The 19,916-nt window shown below is 38.7% G+C and overlaps 1 protein-coding gene across 3 annotated transcripts; it reads left to right on the top strand.

Annotated features, from left to right (window-relative positions):
* myo15b (myosin XVB) lies at positions 1-19,165 on the top strand. Of its 3 annotated transcripts, XM_052571152.1 has the most exons (43): positions 62-151; positions 979-1,044; positions 1,614-1,676; positions 1,858-1,915; positions 2,558-2,682; positions 2,803-2,898; positions 3,002-3,237; positions 3,459-3,628; positions 3,798-3,870; positions 4,582-4,755; positions 4,846-4,964; positions 5,167-5,237; positions 5,705-5,783; positions 6,244-6,336; positions 6,422-6,552; positions 6,635-6,877; positions 6,955-7,039; positions 7,130-7,240; positions 7,361-7,517; positions 7,784-7,874; positions 7,976-8,186; positions 9,137-9,252; positions 9,356-9,415; positions 9,541-9,616; positions 9,723-9,838; positions 9,934-10,052; positions 10,731-10,872; positions 13,940-14,051; positions 14,473-14,824; positions 14,907-14,952; positions 15,047-15,119; positions 15,763-15,839; positions 15,923-15,999; positions 16,150-16,280; positions 16,405-16,499; positions 16,593-16,670; positions 16,753-16,849; positions 17,003-17,151; positions 17,680-17,804; positions 17,942-18,075; positions 18,162-18,295; positions 18,386-18,523; positions 18,634-19,165. In XM_052571152.1, the coding sequence occupies exons 3-43, from the start codon at positions 1,674-1,676 to the stop codon at positions 18,727-18,729; spliced, it is 4,869 nt and encodes a 1,622-aa protein (XP_052427112.1). In that variant the 5' UTR covers positions 62-151; positions 979-1,044; positions 1,614-1,673; the 3' UTR covers positions 18,730-19,165. The 3 variants fall into 3 exon arrangements, with proteins under 3 accessions (XP_052427113.1, XP_052427111.1, XP_052427112.1); XM_052571153.1 differs by lacking the exon at positions 979-1,044 and having other exon boundaries at positions 1-151; positions 6,961-7,039; XM_052571151.1 differs by lacking the exon at positions 979-1,044 and having other exon boundaries at positions 2-151.
* The last annotated feature ends 751 nt before the right edge of the window (positions 19,166-19,916 follow it).

Below are 19,916 nucleotides of genomic sequence, written 5' to 3'. Positions count from 1 at the left end.
TGCCTGCCTGCCCTTTCATCTTTGATCCTAGATTCTCTCTTTATTCCTCACTTACTCCCTCATTCCTGCAAAGACCCACCTAAACTCCACTTCTCTTGTGTTTGGAGCACTTTACACGAGGACGGCTACGTTTGTTTTAATATCATCTTAGGTAGGTAGTGTTTAATATTTATCCATATTACACATGCTAATAGCAAACAGACAGATTAATGATACAGAGAGAATTTAGGGCGGAAAATAAGAAAGAGATCTTATTACATATCAGTTATGTAAGACTTAAAGATTTGTATAATGTGATGTGTTGGAAAAAGCTTTTAAAATTTTTTTTTTTTTTTTTTTTGTGGTTTTACACTACCAGTCAAAAATGTTATATTTTCTTATACTTATGCATCCTTTATTACTACTCTTTTCAATATCGTGGAATAATATTAACGTTTTTTTTTAAGTATTAAATAACAAAAATGGAAAAATGGGAATCATGTTCAAATGCTTTTGAGATTCCTCAAAATCTAGATGGCAACTCTCCACAGCCTTCATGAGGTGCATCATGGGATGATTTGAAATGGTTCCCTGGTATGCCCTAGTAAAAAAGTAATATATCTAAAATACATTTATTTCATACTTAGTATAGTTCAAATATGTAAACAAATCTTAAAAGTATGCCATCATCTTTCAGTGCTATTATTGAATGTTTGATCGGTTTCCATCTATACAATGACTATGAAATTTGAGCTGTTCTTGCATTAAAGCTTGTTCATGGCACAAAAATATGTCCTGAGATTTGTCTGTCAGGTCTATTAAAAACAATATGCATAAAACGTCAGTTTATATTTATGAACAAAAATATGTTCATCAGAAACTTAATCAATCCAAACCTTTGACTGGTAGTGAGTTCTTTTTAAATGATCCTCTATGTTATGTTATGTAACCTGCTGCTTTCAGTTCTGTTTCCTTGTTACCCCTCATTGTTTTATACAGTTTGGACTATGTCCTCTTCAGCTGTGATGCACTCGACTGTCAAATCACTTTTGTTATGCATTTGTGGTAAGACTGGTTTGTGACGTGATCCTCATTCAGTGGGTTTAGCAGCTTCGTGTATATTTTGTATGATAGCATTTTTGCTTGTTCAATAAAAGTTAACTTGTTTAATATAAAAACAGTTCACTGGAACAGACAAGAAAGCAACACTCCAGGACACTCTCAGATTTGTTTCTACAGTATGTAAAAATCAATGGGTTTATTTTCTGCACTGTTTTCTGGCAACAGTGATACACAAAACAGAAAAGGCTAATCAAACACAATGATAATACTAAATGATAAGATAAAAAATGGGTTTGGTGTCTCATATTTCATGTAATTCTTTTGTGTGGGGAGGAGCGAGTTAAGGGAGGGTCTTCCTAGGATATAAAAGACGGCCAGCTGCTAAGAATAGTCCTGTTTACCTTTGCATACTATGTTGTGGACAGGTAATAGAATAAATGAGTGGAATAGCTTTACAAAATAAATGTCAAGAAGGAATGAAACACTGTAATATGCAAATGTCCAGAGAGTGGCTTAATATTAATCTTGTTTAATGTTAGATTGTGTTTTTGATTGTGTTTTGATTTGATCAGGAACATATTAATAGATCAAGAGTGAAGGGAGCAGCAAAACCGACATCTTCCTCTTCAGAGATGGTGAGACGTCATCTTTTTTATCCATTTTTTTTTTCTTTTCTTTTGTTTTGTGACTTGTGTGCTCAAGGTCTCTGAGCATCTGACTTTTATGGACTTGGACATAATTTAACTGGTCACTTCAGAGTGAAAAAAGTTAATTTTGAACAACACTAAAGAATGAAATACTATATTTTACCTGAAGGATGTGGGAATGTTGGAGATCCCGGCAGACCTGTCGGCCAGATTACGCAGTGCAGCAGGTGAGACCCTTGATGCTTCAGAACCAGTTAAAAGTACTGAGATTGAAGACTGAAGTACTGTGTCATTTTACTCAATTAAAAATCTAAGTAATAGATCAAACACACTTGAGTAAAAGTACTATAAAAGGGGTTTCCTTCTTTATTTGTAAAAGTGCCTTAAAGTGAAATGTGAATTTTTTTTGTCATCAAAGTAACTTTGATTAACAATTTCTTAAAGCAACCTGTTCACAATTTTTTCAATGGTTTGACCATGTGAAACTGTTCAGCAGAATTCAAGATCCTTAAAGGTGTTTCCTTACTTTTTTTTTTTATTTACCAGCAGCTGAAATTTGACAAAACTCTACGTTTAAAAATAAAAAGTCTTTAATACTCACCGGAGCTGCTTTTTATTTAATACAGTGAGAAGAGGAATATTGTGAAATGTTATTACAGTTTAAAATAACTCTGGATTCTTTGATGGATATAAGCATCTTTTGTAACTGTCAATTTTGATTAATTTAATGCATCTTTGCTGAATAAAAGTATTCAGTTTAAGAATGATTGACATTGTGCACCCTCAAATTAAGTCTTTTAAGTAATTATATTGCTTTGGGGGAAAACCGTGCCCATATTTGTATTCACATTTACATTGTTGACTCTCAGGACGTCCTCAAGGATCAGGAGTAACAGAAGTAGCTCTGCCACAGATCAAAGCAGAACACAACCTCGCATTGCCCCAAGACATTGACAGACACCCTTTCTCCCAATATGCCAACACAGTCCTAAAGGTAGAACTTAAAAAACGTTCAACCTGGTTTTGTGCTCTTCCGCTTCATGAGCAATTTCCATACCTGTGAATGAATAGCTTCTATTTTTTTAATGCAGTTATCTGTTTTCCTTTCCATTAGGACGGATGGTGCCAGCCGCAGAGTTATCCGCTTCAGAAGCCTCTGACGCCTCTGGATCCTGATGATGCCCGTACAGCTCTAGAAATCTACAAACTGGTAACTACAGAACCTCAGAAATTCGAAATAAAGCTTTACTGAAATGTTGGGTATGAAATCTTGGATTTTGAATGAATCCTTCCCCATCTATGTTCTCCTTTAGATCCTGCGTTTCACAGGTGACTCTGATCTGACAGGATGGCAAGAGCAGATGTTAGGGAACTATATTGTGGAGAAGAGCCAATTACGGCCCAGCATCAGAGATGAGATTCTAGCACAACTGGTGTACCACACTTGGGACGGGGATAATGAAGAGAGTGACCTGCGGGGCTGGTTGCTCTTGGCCTGCTGTCTGAGTGCCTTCACACCCTCTCCCGCCTTGGAGAAACCCCTGCTCAAGTAGGTCTTTATCACAAACTCAAAAGAGGGGGCTTTAGAACAGGAAGAGAGCAGATTGATATAACATTGCCATTGGTCATTTATTCAGTTTTACATTTCCTAAGTAAACTATACAGATTATCAAATTGCATATTGATTAATAGATAAATAAGGCCAGACAGGAGTCTGTACGGCTATTGGTTATCTTTAGAAATAAAATTTATATTTATTATGATCGTCAGGTATGTGTCTGACCGAGGTCCAGGGGAGTATCGCTCTCTGTGCCAGCACAAGCTCCTCACATCCCTCCAGCTCCCCTCCCCGGCCTGCAGACGGCACCCTCCGAGTCAACTCGAGTGGACAGCCAATCAGAGGAAAGGAAAGATGGTGGTGGAGGTTAACACTTTCAATGGTGAGGGCTGTAGCTTTCTTAGAAAACTGGGCTGATTCTCAGCAAAGAATATTGGATTGCCAGTTTCACTGTTCATTCCAAGATAATTTATTCTTATTAATATGTTGGAGTTTGAATGTTTTAATTAAAGTACAGTATTTATTTGATGTTGACTGTTTTTATTTTTCAGAGGAAAGGTTAACTGTGGAGGCGGAGTCTTGGACCACAGGAGAACAATTGGCCTCTTGGCTTCTTAGCTATAGGTAGCTAATAGATAAATATGTCTGTTTTTGTGGAAGAATCTTGCCAAAAAAAAACAAAAAAAAACAAATCTTGTTCATGAAAACTGGACAAGTTTTTTTTTTTTTTTATTCCATAATGCAACAAAATGATATTATATGTGTATGTGTTTATTTATTTAAAATAGCATTAATAAAAGCTTCATTCTAGCTTTCTAGGTTATTTTGTGACATATTTGACCCCAGAATAATTGTAGTATGCTATTTAAATTGAATTATTATATTTGAAATCATTGTGTTTATATATTGTATATATATTCTCCATGTAAAAGTGCATTTGAACAGAAAATCAAGATGCTGAAAGGCATTCCCTGACTTTTTAAAATGAATCAGTCGCTGAGTTTGTTGACATTTGAATATACACTGCTGTTTAAAAGTTTGGGGTTAATATGATGTTTAATAATAAGTTAATTCAATTATAATATATTTAATAAATGCTACACTTAATTATATACTAAATAATTAGTTGGAAAATTGTAATTTAAATCAGCTGAACTATTATACATTTAAATTAAATGTAATATTAAATAGTAATTGATTTTATTTTAAAATTGCAATACAATATGCAGCGTATACAACAGAATTATTTAATATGTAATTCATTTAGTTGTTCAGTTCTAGTTATTTTTGTGAGATTCACCAATACTTCTTAATGTCTTATTGTTTCTCTCTCAGGGGTCTGAAAGAAGCTACACGGGGCTGGTCTGTGTCTCTGCTGGCTGGGGAGGGCTGGACCGACCTGGCTGGCTGTGATTTTGTAATGGATCTCTTGGCTGGAGTGGAGGCTGATGTGCCTCTGGGTCACCCACCCGCTCAAACCGATTACTTCTTTAGCAACACAGGTGACAGGTATGCCTCTATAGAGCTCAGTGCTGACAGTTCATTCAAAAAGAAAACGGCGAAATTACTGCTTTTTAATCCATTATGTCTTTTTTTCAGTATGGCAACCACCGACCTGGATGACTTCATACCACCTGCTCCCTCCATGCAAGCCCCTGGTTTCCCCTCCTTTGAAGCGTCCCCATGGGACACCTATGAACCCTCTTCCACATCCCAGGGTGAGTGTCCAATCATAGGAAACAGACAGAAAATTCTGAGTCATGATCTGTTGCATAGATTTGCAGAGGCACGATAAAAGAAATCACAGTAAATGAAAGCTAAAGTATGAGGGCTGGGAAGCGGCTCTCCCTGTAGAGTAAATAAAATGACTGTTTCACTCTGACTTTGTAAAGGACACTCCTGAAACAATCTTTCTTTCAGGATCTCGAGGTCGACAGATGGATGCTTATGTTGATGACCTCTTTGATTCTGTGTTTGATCAGGGTCCTCCGGTCAGTATCATCCAGTTCAAATATATAAACATTATTGTACAGTTTATAGTCAAACTGGCAGCTACTTTAAATTCACCATTAATAATAGTCATTATTTTACAGCAACATATCTGTTTAGAGCAAATAAAAATCTGTGGATTTTTAGTAAATTATAAGTGTGCTTATGTTGCCTTTCTTTTAAATAAATTGACATTTATGTATGTATATATTGTTTTACATTTATAGAAATGGAACAGGAGTCATGACTCAAACTCATGTCACATGCAAGAGCAACACAGCTCAACATGTCAGAGCCCATGTGCTTATCACTAGGCTACACGGATATGCTGTTAACATTTATTAAGCCAGCAAAGATTACATAGCTTTGGCACTTATTAACTCTGAGATCTACTTGCATTGCCTTTTATCTCTGAGGGCTGGCCTGAGGTCGTACTATCTGCATTTTTATTCGTTTTTTTTATTGATAGGACTTTGAACGGATGGCCATGCTGAATCGCAGAATGAGGGGAGGCGGAGGTATGATGCCCGGCATGTACACCGGAGCAGGTACAGTTTGTGTCTGTTTAATTAGTGTGTAGTGATCGATCGATCGTGCTCCAGATATTTAGAGAGCAGTGAAGCCAATGTAATGCTGATAAAAATGATCCAATTTCATGGTAACAAATAAGACTGCTGAATTTAAACACTTTATTTACAGAATATTTATTGTATTTATATTTAGAAGACTTGTTTATCAAAAGCCATTTACAAATGAGGAACATCACAAGCTATTTTTAATAGAACCAACAATGATCAGAGTATACAATGACTATCAATAAATGTATGAATAAATATATATAATATAATTTAGTTTGCATTTTTAGTTAATGTAATTTATTTGTAATTTAACATCCAGTCGTTTTAACATAAATTATTGTTTTATTTGTTTAAATATTTAAAATAATACCTGACATTTATTTTGGACCTGACATTGGAATTTATTTTGCGATCTCCCCATATAATTTAGGAATGCCAATGAATCCCGCCATGGCTGGCTATGGTGCCACACCAATGATGCCAAACATGATGCCTACTATGCCCATGATGCAACCCATGCAACGTAAGCATTCTGCTGATGTTGTGCTTCTCTGCTAACATAAACTGTTAAATTCTGACCCTCTTCCTACTGCTTGTTTTGGACGTAGCTATGATGATGCCAACTGCCATGCCACAAGCCATGCCACAAGCCATGCATGCTGCACCTCCGGCCATCAACTCACAGCAGCTGCTGGGTTCTCAGCAGCAGGACTTTATCAATCAACAGGCTCTGCTTCTGGTATAACATTGTTATGGTCTTAAATTTGTAACATGAGACCATTCAACATAAAGTAGAGAGATAAATCTATTTTTTCCTATAGGCTCAGCAGATGACAATGCAGGCGATGACACTGTCCCAGAAGCAGCAGCAGGAAGAGATGCGAAAACGCGAGAGAGAGTCAAAGAGACAGTCACCACGTCAGCGGCGGCGCTCTCCTCCACGTGCACGTTCACCTTCACGCTCACCCTCACCCAAACCCCGAAGCCGGCCCCAGGAGAAAAAAAACGTTCCTCAGGCCCCCAAAAAAGCCCCAGAGACCCTCCCAAAGCCCCGCAACCCAGAGGTACAGGAAATGATCAGTGCCTGTGTTTTCTTCCACCGTATGTTTTTCACTTGCAATGACTTAATTTGTTCTGTAAGGCACAGCCCGAGGCAGAGGTGGATCTCAGGGCCCCAGAAGATCAAGGGTCCTTTCAGGATAAGAGGAATTTTTTTCAAAAGATCGGTGAGTACACGCTGTCTAATCAGAATCCTTAAACTGGCTAAAATAAGACTGCATGAAAGATCAGATTTTCACTATCTTTATGCATCTCAGGAACATCAGAAGTACGCCCGAAGGCAGCGCCAAAGGTTGCTAAACCACTGATATACGCCTCTCCGCCGGAGGTGACCCAACCCAAATCACCTCCACCAGTAAAGACTGAAGGTCAGATGTTTTTCACAAGATCGTTTTTCATTGTGGTCTTTATTTAAATTCATACAAATGTTTCCATAGTCTTCTAAGATTATAATGTGTCTAAAACTATATAAACCCTTCTTCACACAGTGAAACCACTCCCAGAACCTCCTAACATCCGAACACCTGAACCAGAATCTCCAGAACCCACATCTCCCAAACCAGAACCTACTAGTAACATTAGAGAGATCATCAAGCGGTACCAGAGCCGGCCCTCTCCAGAGCCTAAAGCCTTCCAGCCTGTCAGGTGGGCCAAGAATTGACATGAATTGTTGTAAAGCAATAGCTTGCTCCACCTAGAGACCACTTTTCATGATCCATTGAATCCCCAATGGATCAAATCAAGTGTGTCACTACGGAAGTCAAATGGGTTGTTAATTGTGATTCATATTGACTTAATGCAAACTCTGCTGTTACTGATCACTTGCATAATATTATGTTGCTTCGACCTTTTCACTTGGAGTGATTCACAAACCGTAAATGGAGGAATAATGTGGACTTTGATCTTCCCAGGGTTCCGGCCAAGCATTTTGTAAAGAAAAATGACCCCAAAGAAGAGGCACTGGCCATTCTCAAATCTCAGGGACCTGTCTCTAACCAGAAGGTAGATGATACCGACCTGAGTGACATGCCATAATCTAGTGTTTTAGACTTTTTGAGCTCAAGGATGCAAATGTTCACCATGAATCTTTTTTTGTGCTTCAGAAACAGTGGGAACAGAAGCCTCCTTCACCCCCTCAGCTGCCTGAGTCCCAAGGCCCTCGTGAAATCTCTAATGATATGAGGCAGAAGCAGCGTTCACTAGCTGATCTCTTCGGCTCACAGCGTACACATGCTTTGCCTCGAGCTCGTGAGCCCATCCCTCCTCCACCTCCCAACATCCCCGACCCACCAGCAATGCCTCCTCCTGTTCCTAGTAAGTGACATCTTATATATAGGGGTCATTTCTAATATATACTGTATACAGTACACATAGTACGTCAAGTATAATTGAAATTGTGTTAGTTCATTTTCTTTAATCATAATTAGCACAATTAACTGAACATGAGATGAAATGAAATAATTTGCTACTTTTTAGGTTTGAACGGATGTTGTCATTTTTATAATGCTGTCAGGTCCTATGCATTAAAATGAAAAACTGACAATACTTTTTCTGTATTTAAAATATTCCAGCTGTTGAAAACTGGCAGTTTATTAAGAAATGTTACAAATTAATAAGAAATTATTAATGTGTTTCATTTTTTTCTTCCTTTAATCAAAATATTCTAGATGTTGAAAAACTAGTTATTTATTAAGATTATTATTTATTAACTGATAACATTTTTATCTGGTTTTATATTTTTATGCATAACAATTAAGTAATAAAAAAAACCATTTAAATATTTATTCAGTTTTTTTCATGTCTAATAGAAAAACTGCAAAATTATTATTATTTATTTTTTAAGCAAATGTGTTGTCTTGGGGATAATTGGATAGATGGATCATAAAAACTTTAATTTGTAACACTTGTGACCCTGGAGCACAAAACCACTCTTTTTTTTATGCCAATGTTCCATGAAGATATTTTGTACACTTCCTATACGGTAAATATATCAAAACTACATTTTTTATGAGTTAGATGCATTGCTAAATTTCCAGATTTTCCAAATGTTGTCCTAACCTAAAAAAAAAAGGATAAAAGATTATTTATTTATCTTTAAGATTATGTATAAATCTCAATAAAAAATGACTTTGAAGTCCAGTGTTACATATACATTTAAAAGTTAGATATACGTATGCAAATTTGAAGAAAGCTGTGAAGATTTTAATCTCTACATTTCAAACATTAAGGTAAAATGATTTCTTATCCTTTATGTGTTCCTAAAGATCAGTTCAACAAGATGGTTGAGGAGGAGAGTGTTCGCTCCCAGTTGCACAGATTCTCTGCCAGCGTTCACTTTTCTTACCCCAGTATCCCTGGCAAACTCTTCCTGCGCAAGGAGGTAACGAAGTCAAGAGAGTTTTATGTGAATCCCACAAAGGGTATCATGGCTGCTTCTGGCTAACTTAAGTATCCTCAATCTATTTGTGTTTTCTTGTACACAGCTGTTTTATCCCAGGGAAAAATTCAACCACCCATACATTCTTAATTTACTCTGTGAGCAGGTCAGTGGCAATCATAGCATTAGATTTGATCAACAAGGCAAAGTTTCAAAATCAATGTATTTGACGTTAGTTTGTATACATCAAATTCTGGGCCACACATTATCTACTGTTTTTGTAAACTGCAGATCATGCGAGACACTTACTCGGATTCTTGTCTGAGGATTACACGCGAGGAAAGGCGTAAAATGAAAGATCTTTTGGGTATGAAAGATGCTGGTTTTTTTTTTTTACAATGTATCAATCTAATAATAATTCAGTTAAGCTATTATGTACAGTTCAGCTAGTCTCTGTGTGTTTCTCTTACTAGCAAGCTTCCATATCGGAACCAGTATCAATTCACTAGATGACACCCTGAAGAAAAGAATTGTCATGGCAGCAAGAGACAACTGGTCTAATTACTTTGCACGTCTTTTTAATGTGAAGGTGAAATACTTGGCTTTGCTTACGTAATGCGCATAAACATGCATACAGAAATGTGTTAAGCACTCTGAAATGTTTTTGCGTGTGTGCTTTAACAGGTGGGGAATGGAGGAGATGCTCAGATCCTGGGAGTGTCACACAGAGGAATCAGACTGCTGAAAGTGGCCAAAGCTTCAGGCATAAACCCTAAACACCTCAGACTACTGCACAGCTACAGGTACAGGCTAAACATGTTGTGTTAAAGCAACACTATGTCACTTTTTCTGTGTTCAAAATTAGCAAAATAGACTTAAACTTGGAGAAGTAGCTCCGGTTAGAATGTTCTTCCGCTGGATGCATGCAGTTCTGTTTATTAACTGCTGGAGTGCCCAAATTTACATAGTGTTGTAAATGTATTAAAAATTATCGTTAAAATTTTAAATAATTGTTTTCTGTTTTAAAACTTTTAAACATGAAATAATTCCTGTAATGACAAAGTTGATTTTTTAGTAGCCATTAGTTATGATCCTTCAGAAAACAGCACCAAATCATCTAATTAATTAGGAAAAATTTTGTTTTATTAGCAATGATGAAAATAGCTGTTGATATTAAAATGTAGGGTTAATATTTTTTTGGAGAACACAATATACTTTTTTTTCAAGATTCTTTGATAAATAGAAATGTTAAATACAATAAATATAGATAATAGAATAAAAAAAAATAGATAAATAGAAAGTTTTACATTTATTTTTGTAACATTACAAATGTCTTTGCTGCCAAGATCCACTCCTTGCGGAATAAAAGTATTATTTTCTTAAAAAAAAAAAAAAAAAAGATTGACCCTAAACAACTGAACAGTTGTATCTAATATTGTATAGTGTTGTAGTTTATATAACCATATGTTTCTACTGTTCAGTTTTTCACAGGTGTTGTCAGTACAGCAGCAAGGGGCTGAAAAAGTCGTGATCTCTTTGAGTAGTGAAGAGTTAGAGCTTCAGTCTCGACAGGCACCACAGATCGCTGCTGTGATTCATCTCTTCCTCATGGAGCTGATTACGGTGCCGTGATACTACCCTTAACATATGTAGCTTTCATTTTTCATTTAAAGTCACCATACCTGACCCTGTTTACTTTCATGGTCTTAGAAGGAATTGTTAATGCAGTACATTTTGTTCATAAGAAAAAACACAAATCGCTCAGTCTCTGAAACAGCTCTGGCTCTGTTTTTCAATTTCTCAACAATTTTCCTTCAACCACCTCCATCCTGATATGCAAAACCTTTTTTTCATTGAAACAATTAAACCCCACCACGTTTATGTCAGGGTTTTGGTAAGGGAGGAACTCAGGTGCAGACAGGAATCGGGTACACACAGGATTTATTTGACAAAAAGGGAAAACAAAAACCCACGAGAGGGGAAAACAGGACTAGGGCAGATACAACAAATACTAAACAGGACTGATCAGACAAGATAAACAAAGACTCAAAACTAGAGAACACTAACTACAAATAACACTCACGGTTATACAGGGACTTCAGAGGTACAATCACAAGTGTAGGACACTTAAGTAGTACAATGAACCGACGCAAGACAGAGCACACTAGGAGATCTAAATAGGGGAACTAATCAAGACACGACAGGTGTTACAGATAGGACAATCACGACACGACTAGGTTAACAAGGGGGGCGGGGCAAGGGAACGAGACAACACAAGCACATGGCCCAAAGGCAAGGCCATGTGCTTGTACACAAAACACGGGTCTGTCATGATCCTGCCTCAAGACTAGGAAAAATCAAGGACACGAGGGCAGAATCATGACAGAACCCCTCCCTTAAGGAGCGGCTTCCAGACGCTCCTCAAGGGAACATCAAACACGGGACATGACAGACTGGGACACAGACACAAACCAACAAGACATGACAAATAACAACAAAGGCAAACACGAGTACACAACGGCAGGGTTAGGGTGACAAATCAAAAAAAAACAAACAGGGAAGGGGAGGGGGCGGGACCACAAAGTTCATGGGGGACAGACCAGGGCGGGTGGGAGGGGTAGGAATCTTAGGAGGACAGGACGAAGGCTGACGACGGGGGGTACGGGCAGGTCTGGGTGGTGAGGGGCGGGGAGGGGTCTCGGGACAACTGACAGGGGACATGACAGGAGCAGACAAGGGACGCGGGGCAACACTTACGGGACGCGGGGAGACGACATCTACTGGACACGGGGGGACAACATCCACAGGACACGGGGGGACCACAGGACACGGGGGGACATTAACGGGACACATGACCACATCAGCAGGACACGGGGCCACATCAACAGGACACGGGGCCACATCAACAGGACACGGGGAGACAACGGCTGGACACTTGGGACTTCTGGGGACAGGGTCAGGGGACAAGACAGGACTGACGGGGATTTCTAAAATTTGGACAAGACGGGACAAATAATCAGAAAAGGCTTTAGCAGCTAGGACAATTGGCATCTCCTTATGAGAGGAGACCGACTGTACAAGAGTCTTTGCTGCAGAGTCGGCCGCGGCTCTCTCCTCCGCTCTCACGACTGCCGACTTGAATACGGCTTTCTTCTTTGCCGCCTCGGGCACGCCAGCGCTCACCGCTGCTGGCTCGGGCACGCCCACCGCTGCTGGCTCGGGCACGCCCACCGCTGCTGGCTCGGGCACGCCCACCGCTGCTGGCTCGGGCACGCCCACCGCTGCTGGCTCGGGCACGCCCACCGCTGCTGGCTCGGGCACGCCCACCGCTGCTGGCTCGGGCACGCTCACCGCTGCTGGCTCGGGCACGCCCACCGCTGCTGGCTCGGGCACGCTCACCGCTGCTGGCTCGGGCACGCTCACCGCTGCTGGCTCGGGCACGCTCACCGCTGCTGGCTCGGGCACGCCAGCTCTCTCCGCTGCTGGCACGGGCACGCCAGCGCTCACCGCTGCTGGCACGGGAGGAGACAGGGTCACAGGACCGGCAGGCCCCTTCTTCCTCCTCTTCCTCCTCGGGCGCGGTGCAGAGGCTACAGCTGGGTCAGAGGCGGGTTGGGGGAGTTTGGTCTCGGGCAGGGCAGCCTCGGACGCCGAAGACTCTGAAGCTGACTCCCATGAAAGCCGTCTCCCTCGCTTGTTGGGGAGACTTAAGGTAGTGGGAGGTGCCTCAGGATCTTGGGAGGGACCTAACTGATCCCCCAGGGTTGCCACGGCCAGGACACGACCCTCCGGGATCGCCGGCAGCTGGGTAGGTGGGGGGGACCTCTGTGGCTCCTCCTGGGAGATGCTCTCCCACAGCCGGGCATAATTCCGAAGGATCCACTCCCCCTCGGGCGAGTATGGGAGGGTGACCCCCTTCCTGTCGGTGGGGGACGACATCCAACATTGTCGACGGAACTCCAACAAGTGTTGGAGCTCGGGGGACCTCCTGCCTGCTGAGTTCCTTTTTGGTCGGTTCATTCTGTCAGGGTTTTGGTAAGGGAGGAACTCAGGTGCAGACAGGAATCGGGTACACACAGGATTTATTTGACAAAAAGGGAAAACAAAAACCCACGAGGGGGAAAACAGGACTAGGGCAGATACAACAAATACTAAACAGGACTGATCAGACAAGATAAACAAAGACTCAAAACTAGAGAACACTAACTACAAATAACACTCACGGTTATACAGGGACTTCAGAGGTACAATCACAAGTGTAGGACACATAAGTAGTACAATGAACCGACGCAAGACAGAGCACACTAGGAGATCTAAATAGGGGAACTAATCAAGACACGACAGGTGTTACAGATAGGACAATCACGACACGACTAGGTTAACAAGGGGGGCGGGGCAAGGGAACGAGACAACACAAGCACATGGCCCAAAGGCAAGGCCATGTGCTTGTACACAAAACACGGGTCTGTCATGATCCTGCCTCAAGACTAGGAAAAATCAAGGACACGAGGGCAGAATCATGACAGTTTATTTTTATTCCACTATAACAAGTAAAACAGGTTGTGGTTTCATGTTGACTTTATTGTCTAACTATTATTGTGCATTGTTTTCATTTCAAAATTCTCAAAAAAATAAAAAAATAAAAAATAAATGTGAATCTTACCTTATCTTTACTTATCCTATCTTACAGAACTCAGACTATGTGATTGCTGTGAAAAGCTATGTGACAGATGACAAGAGCTTGCTGAACTTTCACAGAGGTGATGTCATCAAAATCCTCAACATGGACGGCCTCAAGGACGGTGAGAAGAGAACTTGAGAAAACCATTTCAGATTGTGGATCTCCTTAAACTTTACCTTGAATATGTGAAATTTCTATGCTACTAGCGACAAAATCATAACATGTTCAAAAAAACATTGGTTAATCCAAACGTTAATCTGACAATTAAAACCAGCTTTCTAATTTGTTAATACACTGAAGAAAAGATTAGATTAATTTAGGCAGTTTACAGATGTTAGGCCGATCAGCAGTGACATGGCACAAGTGTTATTTCCCAGGACACATATTTTTTAGGAAGAACATTTAGTGCATTGTTTAAAAAGAAAAAAAGCAAAAGTGTGACATGTTTGTATATTGAATATCACATGTGTATATGAATAAGTAATACAGAATAAAATCTAAAAGAGATTTGCTATTTTTTTTTTTTTTTTTTTACTTTGCAGGATGGATGTTTGGTTCCAACGGGGGCCGTTCTGGACTCTTCCCAGTGGATGTCACTCAGCCTTGTGCCCCCCCAGACTACCACAGCAGCAACATGGAGCGGCAGCTTGAACGGAAAAAGAGTATGAGACTCACTGGCTCCTCCACCAGTGTCCCAGCCAATATTCCTGTCACCAACACGCCTGTCAATGGCCCTGTGACCATCATACCTGCTAATAGCGTTGTGTCCAACCCCCCTGTTGCCCGCTCAGTGGCTAGCAGTGTATACAGCGCTGACGTGAGATCTGAATCAGATCATCAGCTGTATATCATGACTGAATTTGCCAGGAAGTTCTTCACAGTTGCTTCCAGCAGGTGAAATCTTCTGGAAAGCGGAGGGGTTTGCATCATACTCCACAAACGCCACTTGACATTGATTTATTTTTCTTATTTTCAGACAAAACAAAGACAAAAGTCCTAATGAGATGGTGGAACACACTCCAGTACGTATGCATCTCTTAGTCTCTCACTCAATGCATGCTGGGATTTTAATACGTTTTTTTAATCATTTTTGTTTGCTGTGTTTTCGTTTATTAGAATCCTATTCAGGAATCATTGATCCTTTTCTCAGACACTGATCTCAATCGTCTTGGGACTCAAAACTTCATGGGTATGTTACCAAATGTACTGAAAAACAGACTTACTGTAAGTTCACCCATTGTAACTGAAAAAAAATTTGGGTTCACTGGGATACTGTGCAGTCAGTGGGTCATGTAAAATAAAATCAGAACCCAAGAAGCAAAGAGGTCAAGTTTGGTAAGGTGATAAAAGTGGTAAAAGGGTTTACTTTTTGCTATGACCTACAAAAAAAAATTAGTTAAGCAATTTTCAAATTTTTAAAATAAGTTATTCAGCATAAGATACTTAAGAACTTAAGATTCAACTCATGTTTTTAAGTCAGTTTAATGTAATACAAGTTAAAATGACTTGCAATTGATTGTACTTAAAAAGAAAATTAAGGCAGCAACTTTTTTTTATAGTGTATAACTGTACATTATCCCACTTGATACATAATACATTACATAAATTAAAAATTAAATTAATCTATATGTCATTTAAAATAATGACTTTAAATTAAAAGATTAAAAATGCCTTAAAAAACTAATATGACTATATACAATTGTTTACCTGGGAAACTGGTCATTATATTTAGTTGTCGTTTTTAACCCAAAATATTTGATCACAGATTGACCAATCAGAATGAATCTGATTCCATTCCATTTAAAGTATTTTACCCAGCAGTCTCTTTGTAGTTTTGATGCAGTTTATGATGGATCAGCCTATGAAGAAAAATCAGACAGAGAGTGACTGTGTTAACTCCATTTTGCAGGTAAGCGTTCCCTCCAAATGGACAGCATGTTTTATTTTGAGAGAATTTTGACATCTGTTTCATGACAGTTTGTTTTGGTTTAGTTGGGAAAAGAGAAGGAGTTCCTCAGAGATGAGATCTACTGTCAGGTCATCAAGCAGACCACAAAAAACCCAGTGAAGTGAGTAAATACTATATGTACAGTACACTACCATTCAAAAGATTGTGGCCAGTAAATGTTTTTTTTATTCTTGGTAGGACACATTAAAGAATTCTGAAACTTTACCAGCCCTAGATTTTTGAATGTGCATTTAATTTGCTGATTTCGTAGGGAGAGCTGTACCCGTGGCTGGCGTTTGTTCAATCTGGTGACTGGATTCTTCCCATGTTCCAACACTCTCCTGCCATATTGCACCCTCCACCTGGAGACCATCGTTCAGGATGCCAACCACCCTTTTCAAGGTACAGTATTCACTTGTGGATTTTGCTATACTATATGATTAGAAAGTTATGTTCACCTAATTATATCAAGAATAGCTTTTTTTGTGTTTGCATTCGGTTATGTGAATATAATAATTGTTTACAGAACTGGCAAGTGTGTGTTTGAAGAATCTCAGACGATCACTCCGTTTCGGAGGACGCAGACATATCCCTTCACATTCAGAGATGGAGGCCATTTTGGTAAGTGAAGACACATGAGAAAAGAAAAGAAAAGAAAAGATGCTAAACAGAGCAGGTATGAAGGTATGTGAACTTGTATTCTCTGCTCCGCAGGCTGGGAGGAACTCCCGGCGGTTGCCCATAAAAATGCCTGGTGGAATCGAATTTACCTGCAAGATTCGCAGCTTTAGTGTAAGTGAGGACCGCTCGTTCTATTTTCATTCTATGCAGATAACCTGTTGTTTACATGTAGTGCTTTTTTGCTTTTCTGTAGGTCGCATTTGAGGTGCTACAAGACTTTTGCGCTGAGATGGGCGTCATAAATTCAGTAGAAGTGAAGGAGTTCTCCATCCATGCCACTAAGAAGGGGGGTAAGATATCTCTAATCACTCTTATGCACACTTGAACACACATTCACATATCATTACATTTACAGTTATGCATTTAGCAGACGCTTTTATTCAAAGCTAAGATTTCTTTTTCCAGTATGTCATACTTTCTTTACTACGAATCCCCGTCTTTAGGTGATGTGAATCGACCAATTCACGCCGATGAGTATCTTTTTGACTTCCTGCTGGATGATGGCTCCATCTCCCTCTCCTTTCATCGAATAATCTGGAAACAGCCCATGCAGTTCAGCAATGATCTTTATCTGGAGTTCCACTACCAGCTGGTACGAAAAACTTCACTTTAGAATTCATTATTATGTCAAATATTAAAGTTATAACAACAGAACCCCTGGTTTACATGAATGAATATCCAAGATATACATCTTGAAATGTACTGTATACACTATTGTTAAAATCAAATTGATACACTACAATTCTAAAGATTGGTGTATAGCGCTACAGAAGATTTAAAAACAATTATTTTAACGAAACGCAACAGTTGATTCATCAGATAATCCAGATTTCCAATTCTATATGAAAATATTGTAAATGAGAAATGTTTTCTGAACACCAAATCAGCGTATTACACTTAAGTGAAATATGCTGAATTCAGCTTTGCCATCACAAAAATAAATCGCAATAATATTTCGCAATATTACTATTTTTACTGTATTTTGGATTAAATAAATGTAGCTTTGAGGAGCATATGCGTTTTACTTTTATTAAAATCAAATTAATTAATCTTCCCCTAAAAATCTTACCAACCTACAATTCATTTTCATGTACTGTATGATGGATCTAATGTTTTTCAGCTTGTGGCTAACTATCTGGGAGGGAAGCTGTTGCTGCCCACGAACAGTGCTACAGTCTACCAGCAGGTGGCAGAGTTGACCGCTCTTCAACACCTTGCACTTGGGCTGACTGATCTACCCTCCAAGTAATTTGATATATCCCAAACATTTTTTTTTTTCATCCCTAAACCTTTCAGTGAAACTTTTCCGTCATTTCAGCTGACAGTCAAATCATTATTTACATGTCATCACATTTTTACATGTAATCAATTTTCATCTTCAGTGCTGAGGTAAAGCAATACCTGCCCCGCATGGATCAGCTCAACTCCAATGATGAAAGACTTCTTGCTACTATACGGGCACAGTTTTCTACTTTAGGCCCCCTCAGCCATCTTGATGCAAAAGCTCGCTTTATCAGTGAGTGAGCAAACCTGCTGGTAAACCATTTCATTTATTGACTCCACGTCCTTATATCCATATAAACAAACCCTTTAACTTTCCAGAAAGTGTCAGTATGCTGCCTTCCTTTGGATTCGATGTCTTCACCGCTCAGAAAGTAAGTCATCGCAGCTGCCCCTCTCCCTCCCTGATCGCAGTCAACCATGAATTTATCAAAATCCTTGATCCCAAATCACAGGTATGACCCTCCAGTTCAGTTCCCATGATGCTTTGATCTTGACTGTGTGTTTATACCATAACCATATCTAAACAATCACAAACTTTGCAGAACGTGTGTTTGACGATGTCTATGGAGGATGTGCAGTCCTTGCGCTCAATCCGTCCCAAAAAAGACAAGCTGCCATCCGTTGAGATCAGTTTTAGTGGCCAGACTCAACCAAGGACTATCAGCTTCAGTCTAAAGCAGGTTCGTATGTAGATGATGTATACAATATACATGTTGTCATTTTCAAGAGCTGGACTTATTGATATTTGGTTATGGTTAATGGTCTTTTATTGATCTCTGGTGTCTCTCAGGCGAAAGAGCTGTGCCACACCATTGCAGTGATTATGGAAGAAGTGGTGAAACCCTCCTACGGTAGTTTGTCCAGTCGCTCCGCAACGCCACATTAAACAACCAACATATGCAAACTTCCCCTAATATCCCATGACTTACTCTAAAGTTCAAATATGTCTCCTGCCAGTCGTTTTATTTAAAAAAGATGTACAAATGTTTGTGTAAAATCAAGGTTAATGCTTACAAAGTGTTTAATTCAATATGCAGTAGACATGGTTTTTCAGGGGTGTAAAGATACTGCAAGAAAGATGTATACAGTACAATTTTCTATAAAAATATCATGACATTTTGAACTGTTTGGAATGAATTTTTTGTTTAATTTAGCATCATGATTATATTATACCAACAAATGGGAATGATTTGTGATTATATTTATTATAAGGTTAACCTATATTGTGTATATGTGTTACAATTATGTTTAATTATCTGCCTCTGAATAAAAGAAAACTAATAAGTGAGTACAGATGTTAAACTATTAAAGTGTAAAATGTCTTCTGAAGTGTGGTTTTCATTATTTTTCAGTAAATATCACTGATATAACTCCTGTCAGAAAATGGAGAAAATATTTTTCTTTCCATTATCATGCAGAAACATATTTAAATAGGGATATTTATAAATATGCATTTATTATAAATACTATATGACATCAAATGTGATTTATTTTAGCAAGTATAAACAAGAATAAACTAACTGACATTATGAATACAGAAATCATATAGGAAGAATAAATAAATAAAACAAGAATTACAGAGGTACTAAATCAAATTGCATAACATTCAGCAGATCATAATACAGTTTCACAAATTTGACACTTTTCTTTTGGTGTTATATTTTTTAGTGTTATAATGAGGTAGTTAATGTCACAAAGTAAATTATGTAATTTGGGTAATGTTGAAGAAATTTTACATTTTCTGAATGTAGTATTTTCCCAATAAAATAAATACATTACCTATGTAATCTATGTTATGTTTACAATGAGAAAAATAACAGAATATATCACACAAAGTTAAATCAATGTCTAAATCTCATTTGTGAGTTATATATTATGCTAATAATTTTAAATGTATTTCTTTTACATTGTCGGGGACACAACATTTACAAGGTAATAGCCATGATTTTTTTCCCAATTGATCTTATCTATTAAAGACTTCTTAAAACATCATTTTCCCACGGATAATTATTTTCCTTTATTGAAACACATTTTTTATAATTTTATTACATTTTGGGTTGTAAATATATGACA

Source organism: Carassius gibelio, chromosome B12 (genome assembly GCF_023724105.1).
Source record: "Carassius gibelio isolate Cgi1373 ecotype wild population from Czech Republic chromosome B12, carGib1.2-hapl.c, whole genome shotgun sequence".
Lineage (NCBI taxonomy): Eukaryota > Metazoa > Chordata > Actinopteri > Cypriniformes > Cyprinidae > Carassius > Carassius gibelio.
This window is presented reverse-complemented; position numbering and strand designations above follow the sequence as displayed.